The 15,327-nt window shown below is 48.1% G+C and overlaps 1 protein-coding gene across 1 annotated transcript; it reads left to right on the plus strand.

Moving 5' to 3' along the window:
- The first annotated feature begins 10,475 nt into the window (after nt 1-10,475).
- Nucleotides 10,476-14,761, plus strand: LOC104352774 (tetraspanin-36-like). Its single transcript, XM_009959192.2, has 7 exons — nt 10,476-10,494; nt 11,483-11,697; nt 11,887-11,961; nt 12,356-12,451; nt 13,028-13,180; nt 13,915-13,998; nt 14,559-14,761. Exons 1-7 carry the CDS (start codon nt 10,476-10,478, stop codon nt 14,643-14,645), a joined length of 729 nt encoding a protein of 242 aa, XP_009957494.2. The 3' UTR covers nt 14,646-14,761.
- Nucleotides 14,762-15,327: the final 566 nt, after the last annotated feature.

The raw sequence follows: 15,327 nt of genomic DNA on the forward strand, positions 1-15,327 counted from the left end.
TTGAGCAGGGCCGGGGGATTGGAGAGAGCAGATTTTGATTTGTTGACAGCAATGAGACTATCCAAGGAGGAGAAGCCCAGGAGAGTGATCCCAGCACTGGCCCACAGCAGGGTTTGCTCTACCTGTGAGAGATGGAGCTGGACTGGGAATTCCCCAGCTGGTCCCTGGCTCCTTCTGTGCCCACACACGCTTGGGGTGCATCTGAGCTGCTCACAGGCCATTTCAGGAGCTGGGTTCTGCCTCCTTGCTAAGAAGAGATGTTTCTCGGTTGGGAATTGACTCCAGATGTTTCCGAGAGTCATCCGTTGACTGGAGAACAGAGAGGGGTTTTGCCTCCTCACCTAGGCCTTGTTGAGAATGTCTCAGCACAGCAAAGCTCATGGTGGTGGGCTGTTCCCTGTCTCCCTTCTCCACCACCCTACATCAAGTAGTTTTTTGCAAATATCTTTGGATTTGCCACCCAGAAGTTTCCAAAGAGTGTGAATCTAATGTGTTTTGGGGATACTAGTGTCAATCCTGCTTTGAGGAGATACTTGCGCTGGTCTGGGCATCCTGGAGTATTTGTTTGGTCTGTGCTTAATGTATCTCCTTTGCCCTTGGTGCATCCTAGACCAAAAGCTACTTGTTTTCAGCCTCACGGTGGTGTGCTGAGAGATGTGAGAGGGTGTATTGGAAGCTCAAGCAGTGACAATATTGCTGTGTTATCACTTTTATACCATTTTTAGTAGTTGGGAGGGACAAAGTTATCTGTGTAATAAAAATAAAACCCAACCCCCCCAAAAGTTCTGCATCTATCAGTGGTTTGAAATCACTCCTGGTGGTGATGGGTGGTTTGGGAATGCTCACTCTGAAGCCTCAGTCAACGAGGAATCGGGATGCTTAAAAAATAAATGAAAAAACCTATTGAGGAGGAGACTTTTTAATCCCTCACTAGGATTAAAAATGTAGTGAATAGCAAAGGTTATGTCGGAGATTATTGATCCTAGAAACATTTATTTTTAAGGATGGAGGTATTGTCCAAAGAGTCATTAGAGGTCTGGGTGTCAGCAGCCCTGTGACCTGTTTCTCACCTTTCCTCCATCTGTTCTTAGGCAAATCCTTAATCCTGCCTGTAGCTGCCTGCTGTGCGTGACAGTGAGTGATAGGCAGCTCTGCCGGGTTTTGAAGGAAGATGGGAGAGCTGTGGAAGCTCTCCTCACCGCTCCAGGTCAGGGAAACGATGCTGATGATCTGTGGGGTCAGTCTGACTCACAGCAGTGTCCACGATGGAAAAAGCTGCTTAACCAAGAGCTTTTGTTCATTTGGGTTTTAGCACATCCAGAGAGTAAAGCTGTGGTCATTCATCCACTTCCATAAGGGCTCAGGACAGCTTCCCTCCGGGCTCCTTCTTTCTGCCCCTCTGAGGGAGCCATGGTACTGGCTGGGGTCCCCTGCCGTGAGCCAGGGAGGGCTGGGGGATGTCTTGACCCGGCGTGAAGAGCATTAGAAGTGGGAAGTGGTGGGTTCGCTTCTAGCCGTGCTGTTGCTGAACCATGGGGGGGGGGAAAACAGCCACAGGAGCCAGGGTGGTTAATGCACGGGGCTGGTGCCAGGGCTTGGTACTGGACCTGGGCACTTTGACGTAATCCACTTGAATGTGCCTTGAAAAGGTGAAGTTCCTGCTTATTTTAAACTACTCTGCCCAAAATCAAGAAGCAGAACTTGACTTTCAGGAAAATGCCCTTTGCTGTACGCGTAGGGGCCTCATGGACAAAATTAATACTGAGATGTCGGTGCTGTGTGGTCAGGAAAGGGGAAGTGTTCAGTGATGCAGACATGGTGTGAGAAACTTTACCCTTTCCTGTGCGCTTTTGGGGAGCATCCTCAGTCTGGCTGTCCCCAGCGGTCCCTGAGGCCGTGAAAAGACCTGTTGGATGGCCGGGTTACGGATCTGACCCTCAACACGCTTTGGTCCTTTCACAAGTCTCCCAGTTGGCAGGTCTCTGAAAGTCTGGTGGTGTAGAAGTGCCTCTGATAATTACAGCTTCTCAGGAGGTCCCATTTTGTTACCCCTCTGCGAGAAGTTTGGAGCTGGAGGACGCTTTGTCCAGGGGGAATAGGAAGCAGATCTTTCCTGTAGCTAATTTGTAGTTTGGGGCATTTCTTTTGTTCTCCCCAAAAGTGTTGCGCTGCCAAGGTGCGTTTCCTTCACCGTGGAGCGTGCAGGATCCCTCTGCGGCAGGAGAATCGCAACCTGCGCTTTTCCTTGCGGGAAGAGGCACACGACAGCCACGTGGCCTCGCTGCCCACGTCCCTTCCCTTCCAGCTGGGTGAATATTTCAGGGAAGATTAGAAGCGTCTGCCCTGTCACCGGCTCCGAGAAGTTTCCCCAGGCTTTAGGATTAGCTCTGCTGTGGTTTAGGTGCACTTTGCTGTTCGGTTTAGTCACGAGATCTGGTAGCTGAGCCAGGAACAGCTTATTAAGAAATTAGGGTGGTTCTGAAGGCAAATATTGAACTAGAGGGTGTTTCATGTCTGAAGTGGCTGTTCAGATCCAAAGCAGCTTGGCAGTGGCTGATAAAGCCATCCATGCTCAGCTGAAGTTACACTCGCAGCAAGCTCTTGCCCTGCATTCTGTGTCTGTATTTGGGGAGAATAAGAGTGAAAAGGGTGGTGCTGCTTTCTCCTAATGGTGGCCCTGTTGTCCTTGGAGGTGTGTGACACTCTGTGATTTTGATTAGCAGCAGCACACTGACGGCAAGGCAGAGGTCTAAGCATTAGAAGTCAGGATTTGGGGCAGGATTCCTTGCTTTGCACTGGCGGACGGTGTTTCTACAAGGGCATCCCACCACTTACGCTTCATAGGATATATACTGGCTTTGAGCAATGGGAAAATAACCCTGGACAGCTTGTAGGGACTCACAGTTTTGGTGCTTTTTTACTCCAATCTAAAGCAAACTTGCTGAGTTCAGTATTTTTTATTGTTTTCGATGTTTTCTCCAACCTGAGAGTCTGAGGCAACGCAGAAATGCATGTGCTAGCTTTTTAATTGCTGGTTGCTTTTTTTTTTTTTCCCCCAGTAGAATAAAGCGGAGAAAGACTTGAAGCTATGGGCTTCCAAGGCCTCAAAACAAAAGGAGCTGTGGGACATTGGGGAGCAGAGCAGAGCAGTGCGTGTCCTGGAAAGCAACTTGGCAGGAGAGGTCCTGGGGCTCCTGGTGGGCACCAAGCTGACCATGAGCCAGCAATGTGCTCTTGCTGCAAGAAGGCAGAGGGTACCCTGGGCTGCATCAGGAGGAGCGTTGGCAGCAGAGGGAGGGAGCTGGTCCTTCCCCGCTGCCCTGCACTGGTGAGGCCACATCTGGAGTGCTCTGTCTGGTGCTGGCCTCCCCGGTAGAAGAGACACAGACATACTGGAGAGAGGGCAACAAAGGTGATACCTGAAGGATGGGTGCCAAGAGGCCGGAGCCAGGCTCTTCTCAGCGGTGCCCAGTGACAGGACCAGAGGCAATGGGCACAAACTGAAACACAGGAGGTTCCCTCTGGACATCAGGAAACACTTTTTCATTGTGAGGGTGACCGAGCACTGGCACAGGCTGCCCAGAGAGGTGTTGGAGTCTCCATCCTTGGAGATATTCAAAAGCCATCTGGGCAACCAGCTCTAGGGGGCCCTGCTTGAGCAGGGTGTTGGACCAGATGGCCTCCAGAGGTTCCTTTCTGCCCCAACCTGTCTGTGCTTTGGTGGCCTCATACTGCACTGGTGCATGGCCAGGCTGTCCAGTGGTGGCTATGAGCTATGCGTGGCTGGGAGATGCAAGCAGATGGCGGGTACATCCGCCAGTTGTGGCCTGTGTGGACAACTGATGGGCATACTGGAGCCTGCTTGCTCCTCTGTGCCACACGTGGAGGGTCACACGCCGTCCTGGATGAAGCCAGATCACACAAGTGCGGCAATAATGGATTTATTGTTCAGAGGAATGCTGTAAGCATGGTAGGAAATGGTGGCTGAAGCCAGGAGGTCCCTCCAAGCTGGCAGAGTTTTAAACCCAGGACCGGAAGAGGAATCTGTGCAAGTGGGATGGGAAGTGCTGATCTAGGGTTGCCCTAATTGCTGGGGGAAAAACAGCTCTGCCAGGGTCCAGGGGAGACTGTCAGGTCTGCGGAGCTGTGTGGTCCCTATGGGCTGAGTGGAGTTTTAAACAGGAGTTATAAAGTCGTTAAAGTGAGCATGAAATGAAGGCGGATTTTTTCGGATGTGCTCAGTGCCTTTGTTTTCCCCTGAAGGCACTAAAAAACCTGTTGACTCCATGGAAATGGAATAACGCAGCAGCTAGGGAGGACCGGAAAGCTAGTGGCTGGAGAGCTGCCCGGCGGGAAAGGCCCTGGGGGTGCTGGTTGGCAGCCAGCTGAACAGGAGCTGGCAGTGTGCCCAGGTGGCCAAGAAGGCCAACAGCCTCCTGGCCTGTATCAGCCATGGTGTGGCCAGCAGGAGCAGGGAGGGGATCGTGCCCCTGGACTGGGCACTGGTGAGGCCGCCCCTCGAATGGTGGGGGCAGTTTTGGGCCCCTCACTGCAAGAAGGACACGGAGGTGCTGGAGCGTGTCCAGAGAAGGGCAGCGGAGCTGGTGAAGGGTCTGGAGCACAGGTCTGTGAGGAGCGGCTGAGGGAGCTGGGGGTGTTCAGCCTGGAGAAGAGGAGGCTGAGGGGAGACCTGATCGCTCTCTGCAGCTGCCTGAAAGGAGGCTGTGGTGAGGTGGGGTCGGTCTGTTCTCCCAAGGAACAAGCGACAGAACAAGAGGGAATGGCCTCAAGTCGCGCCAGGGGAGGTTTAGATTGGACATCAGGGAAAAATTCTTTACGGAAAGAGTGATCAAGCATTGGAACGGGCTGCCCAGGGAAGTGGTGGAGTCACCATCCCTGGGGGTGTTTAGGAAACATGTTGATGTGGCACTCTGGGACGTGGTTTAGTGGGCATGCTGGGGTTAGGTTGACGGTTGATCTTTGAGGTCTCTTCCTACCTAATGATTCTATGATTCTGTGGCTTGAAAATCTGGTGGTGATTGGGAAGGATAAAACTTGTAGTACAATAAAGCAGCAAGGGAGCCAGAAAGAGTTAATTCCCCTTGCTGTGCATGCTGGCTGTTGGGTAACAAAGTAAGTAATTTAGGGAGGAAATGTTGTGCAAACCCTTTGGAGCAGAGGATTTACCCATCAAGGTGAATCAAAAACCTTTCATACACAAAAAAACCCCAACAACCAAAGACAAGGAGTGTCTTCTGTGTTAAGGAGGGGGCGTAACTGCGACCAGTGTTTCTAGGGGCATGGGGACAGCACTGTAGTGGCAATCGCTTGGCAAAGACTAATAATTGAAGATGATATCCTAATCTGTCCTCTGGCAAATGAAATTGGAGAAAAGGTGATAGCATCGCAGTGAATGTCGTTGTTGGATGTGAAGGCAAAAGCACCAGCATCGGGTATTGTATTGGGTGAGGTGCTCTGACCTAAATCACTGCTATACAAAGGTATTGGTGTGAAAAAGTGGTTTTCAAGCCTTAAAATGAACTAAAACACCTCCATGAGCTGATTGTCTAACGAAGAGCTAGAAGGGAATAGTTCAGAAAGTATTGGTGTGGATACTGATAGTTCTTCCAGTATATTTGTATTAGTTTGCTGCAGGAAACAACTATTACTCTTTAAACAGTATTATTTACCTTATCTTTCTTTGGCCATAAAAAGTTAATGATATGGGACAAAGTCAAATCAGTCCAAGTTTTGTGCTGTTGCTGATTAGCGCTGGCCCTGGGAAAGTCCTATCTGACGTGGGAGAAATGCCTTTTTTTAAGTCTCGGTTCTTTTACTGTCTAGAGGATGCATCTTGCTGAACACACTTGTTTGGTGAATTTGCAGTTTGCCCTGTTCTTACAGCTCTTCCTTCATTACTTTTTATTTAACTGACCAGCCTTTTAAAAAGAAAATCCTATCCTGGTCCACATTTCCAGACCAAATGATCAAATCAAACTCTGAAATCGGAGCATGTTGGGAGAAACCTTCAAAAAAAACCCAACACCACGAAGCCTTGAACCAGAAAACGCTGCCTTTTAAGTTCCTAACTAGTAGTTTGTCTCCTTTTCTGTATTTTATTTACGTTTGGTGGGAGGAGGATGTGAGCAGCGTGGGGGGGAGATAGCAGAAACGGTCACAGTTTGTTGCTCAGCTGTGAACAGGGGCTTTCTGGCAAAATTTCCATTTGCCTCATCTCTTCAGCTTGTCTTATGGGAATCATCAGCCTCGTAAAGAAAAACCAGCAGGGTTTCCTGGAGCCCCAGCGAGTCAGCCAGGGATGTTTGGGGAGGAAGGGGTAAGGGTAGGGTGTTCTGCTTGCCAGAGGTGCAGTGCTTGCTGGTGCACCACAACAACGTGCAAGCCACGACGCAGCCCCACGGACCAGGTGAACTGGTTCTTCCGTATCAGCCTGGCGTCGCTCCCAGTGCGCTGGGGTTTCTGCCAGCTGCCTTGGGCCGAGCCTCTCCGTGCATCGCGTGATCCTGTGCTGCACTGGATTCTGCTGGAAGAGAATTCCAAGCGGGAGACTAAAAGAATTGTAAAGAACAATCACAATTTCTAGTGTGAATTTCTTGGGATAATCCTGGCCACCTGTCCTGGTTTGGGCTAAACCAGAACTAACTCTGCTTTAGTGCTTTAACTTTTCAGTTCAGTCTCCTCTAACTAACGGCACTGTCTGAACCAGCAGCACGTTTTCCCAGACAGGGACTGCTCCCAGCAGTGCCAACCCCTGATGGTCACAGCCAGCCCCAAGGGATGGGCTGCAGAGAGGCCCTGCCTGGGACTGGTTCTTGGAGCGACCGAGGTCACTGCTGAGTCTTGTGCCCGTGTTGGGGTGCGGGAGGGAAAAGGGTCACCAGCCCGAAAAAGGTCGCCCCTGCAGGGAGGAGCGAACCGGCCAGGGGACCCAAACCTGACCCACAGAGTGTTCCACCCCACGGACGGCACGGTCAGTGCAAAGCTGAGGGGTCCCCAGGGTCAAGCTCTCTCCTTTGATGGCCGACGTCTGAGGAGGGCTCTGTCTGTCCTTCTGTCGTCGATCCCAACCCGTGCGTCCCTGAATCCAGGGCCTGAGCCCAGCTCCTGCATCCTGTCCCTGTCTGCTGCCCAGTCCAGCCTGGGACTGCCCCAGTGCCAGCCCTGCAGCGTGGGGGGGGCATGCCATCATCAGGGTGGGGGGAGTTGGGTTTGGTATTGGGTTTGTATCTGTTTGTACATACTGTATAGATTTCATTATTCCCTTATTCTTCTTATTATTTTTTCTTTTATTGTTACTGTTTCATTAAAGCTGTTTTCGTTTTCTTTTCCAAACCATAAAGTCTCTCTCCCTTGTTCTCTCTCCCTTTCCCTTTTGGGAGGGGAGAGGGGTTAGTAGAGAGCGTCTGTCATTTGTTAGTGGCCGGCTCAGCCTCAACCCATGACACCACCTTGTATATAATTTTAGATGTATTTGAGAAGGTGTTTGACTAGTCATGAAGAAGGAATTGATCTCTTCCTCCCCAAAAGGAATCGCTTAAACTGGCCTTTGTATTCATTAAAGATTCTTTCTTTTTCGAGATCGAACAGAAACCTCTTTAATCTGGCATACTTTACACTTTTGACTTGTCTCTACTCAGCAGTGCAAAGGGCATTTCTTCTTGTACTTCTCTTCTAGAGAAGTTTCATCTTCGATCTAGGAATGGGCTGAAGGTTTTGCAATGTCAAGGGGCAAATCCCTCTGCCAGATTTTGAACTTGGCTTAAGTACTGGGAAGGCTGAAGGGGAGAGCTCAGATTTATGTCCCAAAATATTTTTCATCTTTGCTTTCCAAGTTTGGCTCTGGGACTCATCTGCAAAAATACAACAGGGAACAGATCGTTAGCTGAAATGCCTTCCACTCCTGGGTGACCCGGGACTTCAAAATCTTCACTTTGAATTCAAAACTCTGGTATCTCAGTTTGTGGGGGCTTCCCTTAAGCCAGATCTTTACCCAAAGGCTTTTATTTTTACCTCATTATGCTTCCTTTTTCTGCTTGGAAGCAGAAGTTTGGAAATCACAATAGACCTCTTGCTGGCTGTGTTTCATCTCTGACCAGAACCCAGACAATCCTGAATGTCGCAATAAAACCCACCATGAAAGCACCAGTCTGTATTTGCACTGATTAAGCTTGAACTCGATGAAGGTGGCATACTGTCATGGAGCTTTGCTAGTCCTGGCTTTATAGGACTCCTGTGAATTGCCTTCACAATGTGTTTTGGAATTTGTGGTAGCCCTTTAGTAAGAACTTCTTCATTTCCCACAGATGGTCCGTCTTTAGCGTTTCCTGTGCGTCCTTCCTTTGTGCTGGGTCTTGAGCACGCTGAAAATAGGCAGAAACCCAGACGAGAGATGAAGAACGTGTCTGTCATCTAAATCCCCCGCAGAAGGATAGTGGAAATATTGGGGGATTCTTTTGTGTAAACCATCCTGTAGGAAGACTAAATTATGAAGCGGCCTGTCTTTAGATGTACAGAACTACTTGCAAAGGCTGGGACCAGAGTTACGCAAAGGAGCAGGGCTTTACCTTCTCTGAATACGACAAATGATTAACTTTGCACGGTAACTTTTACACATTAACTCAGTCACGAGGCTGTTTCGTTGTGCGCATCTTGACACGACATTGCTGCTGAGTGCGGATGACTGATTTACTTGCCAAAACCACCATTTATGGCTTTTTGTACCCCGGCTTTTCAGTCCGCGCTGCCCTTCCTGCAGTAAAGTCTCTCCCTTCCCCCAGGGACTGCCTTCCTCCGCCAGGAACCTTTCTAAGGGTCTTGCAGTCCTTCTGGTTTTCTGTGAGCGCTCGGCGGTTCATGCCAGCTGTGGTGGGACATCCCAACACGGGTGCTGAGCTGTACCGAAGGCCTCAGGAAAAACATCCTCGTTAGTGGCTGTGCCCAGATGCGAGCGCTCGGTTTAAACATGCACGTGCAGGAGGCTTCCTGCTGCTAATGGTCAGCTCCACCTTTGGTTTAGGGTGACTACCTGGAAGTACTTTCTCTAGCCTCGAATTTTTTAAAGCCATAACTCAGCTCTGCGTTAGGTTTGCGGTGGTGGCAGCGGCAGAGAGACCAAGGACGAGGTGATTTTTGGGGTGGCTGGGAGCATCACCCTGTTGTAGCTGTATTCGTGGCACAGGGTTATGACTTGGTGCATGCTGCAGAGTCATGGACTGAAACTTCCCCAAAACCTGAGGAACCAGAATACCGTTACTCTCCAGCCATACCCATGTTTACCAGGAGGGCCTCAAAACCCAGCAACAAATGCAGTCAGGGGTCATAGTCGGGATGGGACGATTGTGACGATAACTGTGGCATTATTCGTGGAATAGATTTTGCCATGCAAGAGTAGGGAGGAGTTTTTAAGTCAACCCAGAGCATCACACTGTTCCTGCTGTGGTCACTTGGATGTTTTATACAGCTTCCATGGGAGCAGGGACCAAACTCTGAATCCTTTTAGGAACTGTATGAGCTGGTGCTGGCCCAGCCAGTCAGAGCATTTCTGCGGTTAATAAAAGCGCCCCTGCATCCCCTGTCTTGAATCTGCATTGTTTTCACTGGGTTTGGGGCCAACATGGCCAATCACGGTGCTTGATAGTCCTAGAAAATATTAGAAATAAAGGATATATTGGGCAAATCCCACATTTTCTCCATGATGATGGATAGTTAGCCTACAAGTGTTGCTTCCTTCTCTATAGATGCCCAGATGATGCTGTTCCAGGACGGAGAATAGGGGGACAGTCGCACGTTCATCCAGCTCTCCAGGCCACAAATATGGGTTGCGCTTTTTGAGTCGTACGCCTCGCTCTGTTTGTGCAGCTGAAGGCAAGGCAGGACGGAGGCGCAGTGTCCCCAGACCCTCCTTTAGTGCTGCTACCCCTCCAGGGACCTCTTCTGTCCCACTTTCAGTGTAAGAGCATAGTGTTGGAGGAGGAAGGGGCGACGTTGCTCATGGTGGTGAAGTGAGAAGGCAATGGTGCCCTTTTGAGCTAAAGTGGTCTCATCCTTTCCCTGCATCCCTAAAAAAGGGGGTGGGAGGAGGAAGCCCTGGTCACTGTATGCCTGCAGGCAGGGAAATGGGAAAGAGATTTTCCTCAATGAGAGGAAAAGTTAAAGGAAGTTCTAGGAAGTGCTTTAATTTAGCACTGCTTGAAACCCCAATGACTCTGGAAAAGGAAAAAACCCTCTTGAGAATGGGTGATCCCATTCCTTTTCCTGATACCTCACTTTGTAGAGGACCTGCTGTATCTGAGCCCCAGCACAGCAGGATCTTGCATGACATGTGCTAAATGTCTCTAAGGGTTAGTTTGATCTTGGTTTCATCACTTGGTGCATCTGATCCCGGTAATTTTGAGGTACAGGCAGCGTCCAGGAATGCAAGAGTGGAGCGGGATGAGAGCTGTCTGAAACGAAGGATGTCCCCTGCACTTGGAGGTAATTGAAGGGCAGGCACCAGACCTGGCTGGAGGGGAAGGAGCCATACAAGGTAAAGGAATTAGCAAGTCTTAGCTCGAGTGTGAGGAGTGTTTGATTTAATTAAAACGTACAGCACTAGGGGAAGTAACGAACTGCTCGTAAGCTGCGTGATGAAATCCAGCTGTAGCCTATTGAAAACAAACAGACTGGTTTCCATCAAGTTTCCAGAATGTGAGTACAGACGGTGCTTCGTTTTACGGGCGTCATCTTGTGCTGCAGGATTATAAAGGGTGGATGAGCTGTTGTAACTCTTGAGAGAATTCTTTTTTATGCCATCGGTGAGGCATTGTCAGGGCATTGCTGAGTCTGTTGGTGTTATTTCCATGGCTGTACCCAGTTCTGCAGATAAAAGCCTTCAGTCACCAGGGCTGCCAGTTGGGCACTGGTGCACCCTCTGTTGGCCTCCATCAGCAAAACATCCTCTTGGAGGAGAGTTTATTTTGGAGGATGCAGAAATCTGTCGTCCAGGAAAAGGAGGGACTGTGTTTTGCTGAGATGAAGAACATTTGTGCCTGTCTTAGTGGTTAATGCTGTTGCGAGACTGGAAAGGATGAGGTTTTTTCTCCAAAAAAATAAAGCCCCAAACCAACAACCCAGCCCTGTGGTGATCATCTTAAAGGCCGACTGCTGCAAACACAGCGTTAGGTAGGATGTTGGGTGGGCAGTGTGAGCTTGGCCTTCTGCAGAGACTCATCAGCAGACTCCAATGTTTCAGCCCAGCTAAAGTGGTGCTTCATTATGAGAGCAGTGGTTGATGGGAAGTGAATTTTCTCTTCTCTGTGTTAAAGTTTGAATGGGTAGCTAGTGTCAGATGCAGCATTTTTTTTTTCTTCTAGATCTTTGCGTGCTGTAGTCGTGACTCCTAAAGTTGAAATGTTAATTGCACTGTTACAAAAAGGTCCACGTTTACTTTCCTGGGTAGATGCTTAATAAAAAAGCTGCTAAGAACTTCTCTTTGTTGCATTTCAGGCGGCAGCAGCAGGTCTCAGCTATGTCGGGGCCTACGTCATTAACACCTACAAGAGCTACGACAACTTTCTGCAGGACGAGTATGCTGTGTTGCCAGCCGTGATCATTATTTGCGTTGCTGTGGTAATGTTCATCATTGGGTTGATCGGCTGCTGTGCCACCTGCCGGGAGTCTCGAGTTGGCCTAGGGCTGGTGAGTGTTGTCACAGTCCCAGCCATGCACAGTAATCTATTCTAAGTTATTTTCTGGAAACTATGTTGATTGGAGAGGTAACAACGGGTAATGATAACTTACCGCTATAAGTTAATGTGATGGGTAATGTGCAATTGAATTAAAATGCTGTGGAATTCTTCCTTAAAGTCTCTCTCTTTTTAATTTCAGTTCTTGGCCATTATCCTGGTTATATTTATTGCAGAAGTAGCTGCTTTTGTCCTGGGATTTGTTTACAGGGAAAAGGTAAGCAATGAATTAGCATCTCTGTACTAACCTAAAAGTAAAGAATAGATCCAGTGTTGTCACCACCCAGTACGTGGATCAGTCTTTGTCGGGAACTTGGTGAATACATCAAATACGTGGCAGGCATCACAGCAATCTCAAAGTTGGATTAAACAGTCGTTGATGCTCACAAAGGAGGGCTCTTCCATCAGCAGAGGCAAGCTTCTATCCAGGAACGTGATTAAGTGCCACCTGCATTTTGTCTAAAACATTGCTTGGTGGTTTGGTTTTTCTTGGTTGTTTTTTTTTTTTTCCCTGACTTCGTTGGGCTACAGATCTTTTGCAGCTTCCCCTAGCTAAAATTCTGAGCTCTCATGTTAAAACAATACGTTGGGTTTTTTTCCTCTCTGAACAGGTAAAAACTGACGTGCAAGGCTCAATGCGCTCAGTCTTTGAGAAGTATGATGGGAAAAATCCAGAGTCTACTGTTGTGGATTACTTGCAAGAACAGGTCAGAAAATATTTAAATTGTCTTGAGAATTATTTAGAAAAGACCAGTTGGGTCCTAAACAAGGAATTTGGGCTGGGAAGGGAGGGGAGGAAGGTTCGTGTGGTCGTATGCTGGAACTCAGCTCTGCAGCAGTGTTTAGCATCACAACCTCCAAGGCAACTGAGGGCGCTCCCCACCTTGTAGAGTTGGCCTTTTCAGGCTCCTGGTGCGAAGTTCGTATAAATTAATGACCTTGTTGACACAAGAGGCCTTTGGATCAGACCAAATGAGTGCACGTGAATAGCTGCTGCTAAGAATCCTGTACCATAAGATAGAACGATGACAGAAGACTTTCCTGCAAGCTGTCGCTTCAATATTAGAGCTTTTACCAAGAATAAACCAATAGGGAGGTAATAACGTATGAAGGGAAGTTGATCTATTTTATCTAAGGCTGTTGTCCTGAAGTACTGCTACTTGTAAATCCGCTGCATACTGCGGGCAGCTCTTGCCCAGCATGTCTGAGAGAGGCTTGACTCCACATTAGCATCCATGTTCGTATATAGTCGTACGTCCCTGTAACTGTCCCGTGTTTGGCAGCTTCATTGTTGCGGGGCGAAGAACTACAGTGACTGGACAACCACACAGTGGTTTAATTCCACCGGTAACAACAGCGTCCCTCTGAGCTGCTGCAGGCAAGATGTGAAGAATTGCACAGGGCGTCTGGATCAGCCGCAGGAGCTCAACACGCGGGTGAGGATAAAGGGCACGGTTTCACAGTTGGGCCATGATCATTCTCTGAACCAGCCAGAACCAATGAGGAAAGCACTTCAGGCAGGGTTTAGGGATAACTTCATCCAATCCTCCTCAGCAGTTTGCCCCCCAAACTCTTTTCTCCCCATTGTTTTCCTCTAGCTAACTTCCTTCTCGTGTAATTCTATGAAAGCTCCTAGATGATGAAGGAGGGACACCGGTCTGGATGTTTGGTCTTGTCTGGTAACTCCTCTATTTCCCGTTGCTACAGAAGCAATGTGACAAGGCCAGAGTGGGCACGTAGGTGTTCTAACAGATCTGGGGTAGGGGAAGAGACTTTGCCAGGGCTGACCATGCTGACTCTGGAGAACTGCATACCAGCTCCTTCAGTCTGGGGCACAAGCCCGTCAGTTGACTTTCATAGATACCATTGCTGGTCTTCCTGGCTCTGAGTTTTGGGCACTTCTTTAACACTAACACACGTGAGCTAGAGGAGATTGAGAAGCAGCAAATGTCATCGAATTGTGGTTTGTCAGTGCCTCTCCTCAAGCGAGAGGAGATGGACAAGTCGTCAGGTCTGGAAGACAAGAACGGAAGCCCTCAGGTCTGCAGGAGTTGGTTAGACAGGCCTTACAAGGTCCTGCTTCCTTTGAAGTGTTGGGGAGAGAAAAAAAAACAACTTCCAGCTGAATTAATGTCTTTTAACTTGTTTTGACCTATCTCTTTCATGGCAGGGCTGTGCAGAGGAGCTGGAGTCTGGGCTGCAGAGCGTTATCAGCTATGCTATGCTTGTAATCCTGGGGTTTGCCATTGTAAAGGTAAATGTTTCTATCTTTTTCCTCAGGAAAATAATAGTTTGCCCTTTGATCTCAGGGCTTTTTCTTCTACCATGTCCTATTAGCCTACAGCCTCCTTCTGGCTCTGAAGCAGACCCAGTCGTCTGTTCCTCATTTGTTTTCCTCCAACTCTCTCCATTTCTTCTGCCTGGTGATAAGGGGAGGGATCCAAAAATCTAGTAGGGCATTTTCTTCACTATCTTTATTTGCATATTTTATATGCTTAAATATTTTACAGAGCTTGTTTTAAGTCCAGACTAATCCCATGCTTTCACTGAATTTTTTCCCACAGTGAGATAACTAGGAATTAGGGTGGATGTGTAAATTAAGGGGAGAAACTAGGGAGAAAAAAAGTTTAGCTGGAATTATTATTGGAAATTGATATGCAAAAAACCCCCACTTTCTGTAGATGTATTTTCTAAGTGTTTTTTATTATGAAAAGAATATCCTCACTGTGATGAAAGTCTCATGAACATACAGGCGTTGGGTCTGGTGACTGAAACAAAATACAGCAGAACTAAACCTCCCTCTCTCTTTTTCAGTTCTTCGGCATGCTGAGTGTCTGTGTGCTTACTTGCAAGAGAGAAGACAGTGGATATCAGCCACTTTACTCGGGGGTGTTTGCTTAATAAAATGCAAAGATCACTTTTCTTTGGCTTCCTGATGATCAAACAGACTTGTAAGGATGAACGCTAAAGGACAATTTATGACCTTCTTGCTAAATATTTTATATCCAAGAAACAGAAAGAACATTGTGTATTGTTTTGGGACAGTTTGTTGTGGGCGATGTGAAACGGCAATTGCAGTATTCAGTGCCCTGCAGTAACGCGCCCTGATTGCATACCCAAGCTTTCTGTAAGGTTAGTGTAGAACTGGATTTAGGTAGCACCAGATGGTGTAATAAACTCCAGAAAGTTCTTTACCCTTAAAACGTGCAGAAGAAATGTTATTTTTTAATCACTAAACTGATTGAGACCGCAGGAGGGGTTTCAGTTGTCCGCACAAACGTCAGATCATTCCCATGGCATGGTGAAACAGCAGAAGAAACTTTCGAATGCCAAGTTCAAATATTCTTCATAAGCATGCGGAGTTAGAATAAGTTTTCTCCATATCTGATGGTGTTTCTATTTATTTTTCATTTCTCACTGAATTATATTGTAATTCGGTTTACTGCAGAGGTTGTTGCTGCAAGACAACCCTGTGTTTGAAGTCTAGAAGAGACATTTGAGTTGTTTTTCCACACAGCTAGCAAATGTGAACGATCCCAGTTAGGAGGGGTTGTGTGTTTTGAGCTTTTGGGCTCGAGATATC

The sequence above is a fragment of the Leptosomus discolor genome, chromosome Z (assembly GCF_034619465.1).
Source record: "Leptosomus discolor isolate bLepDis1 chromosome Z, bLepDis1.hap2, whole genome shotgun sequence".
Taxonomy (NCBI): Eukaryota; Metazoa; Chordata; class Aves; order Leptosomiformes; family Leptosomidae; genus Leptosomus; species Leptosomus discolor.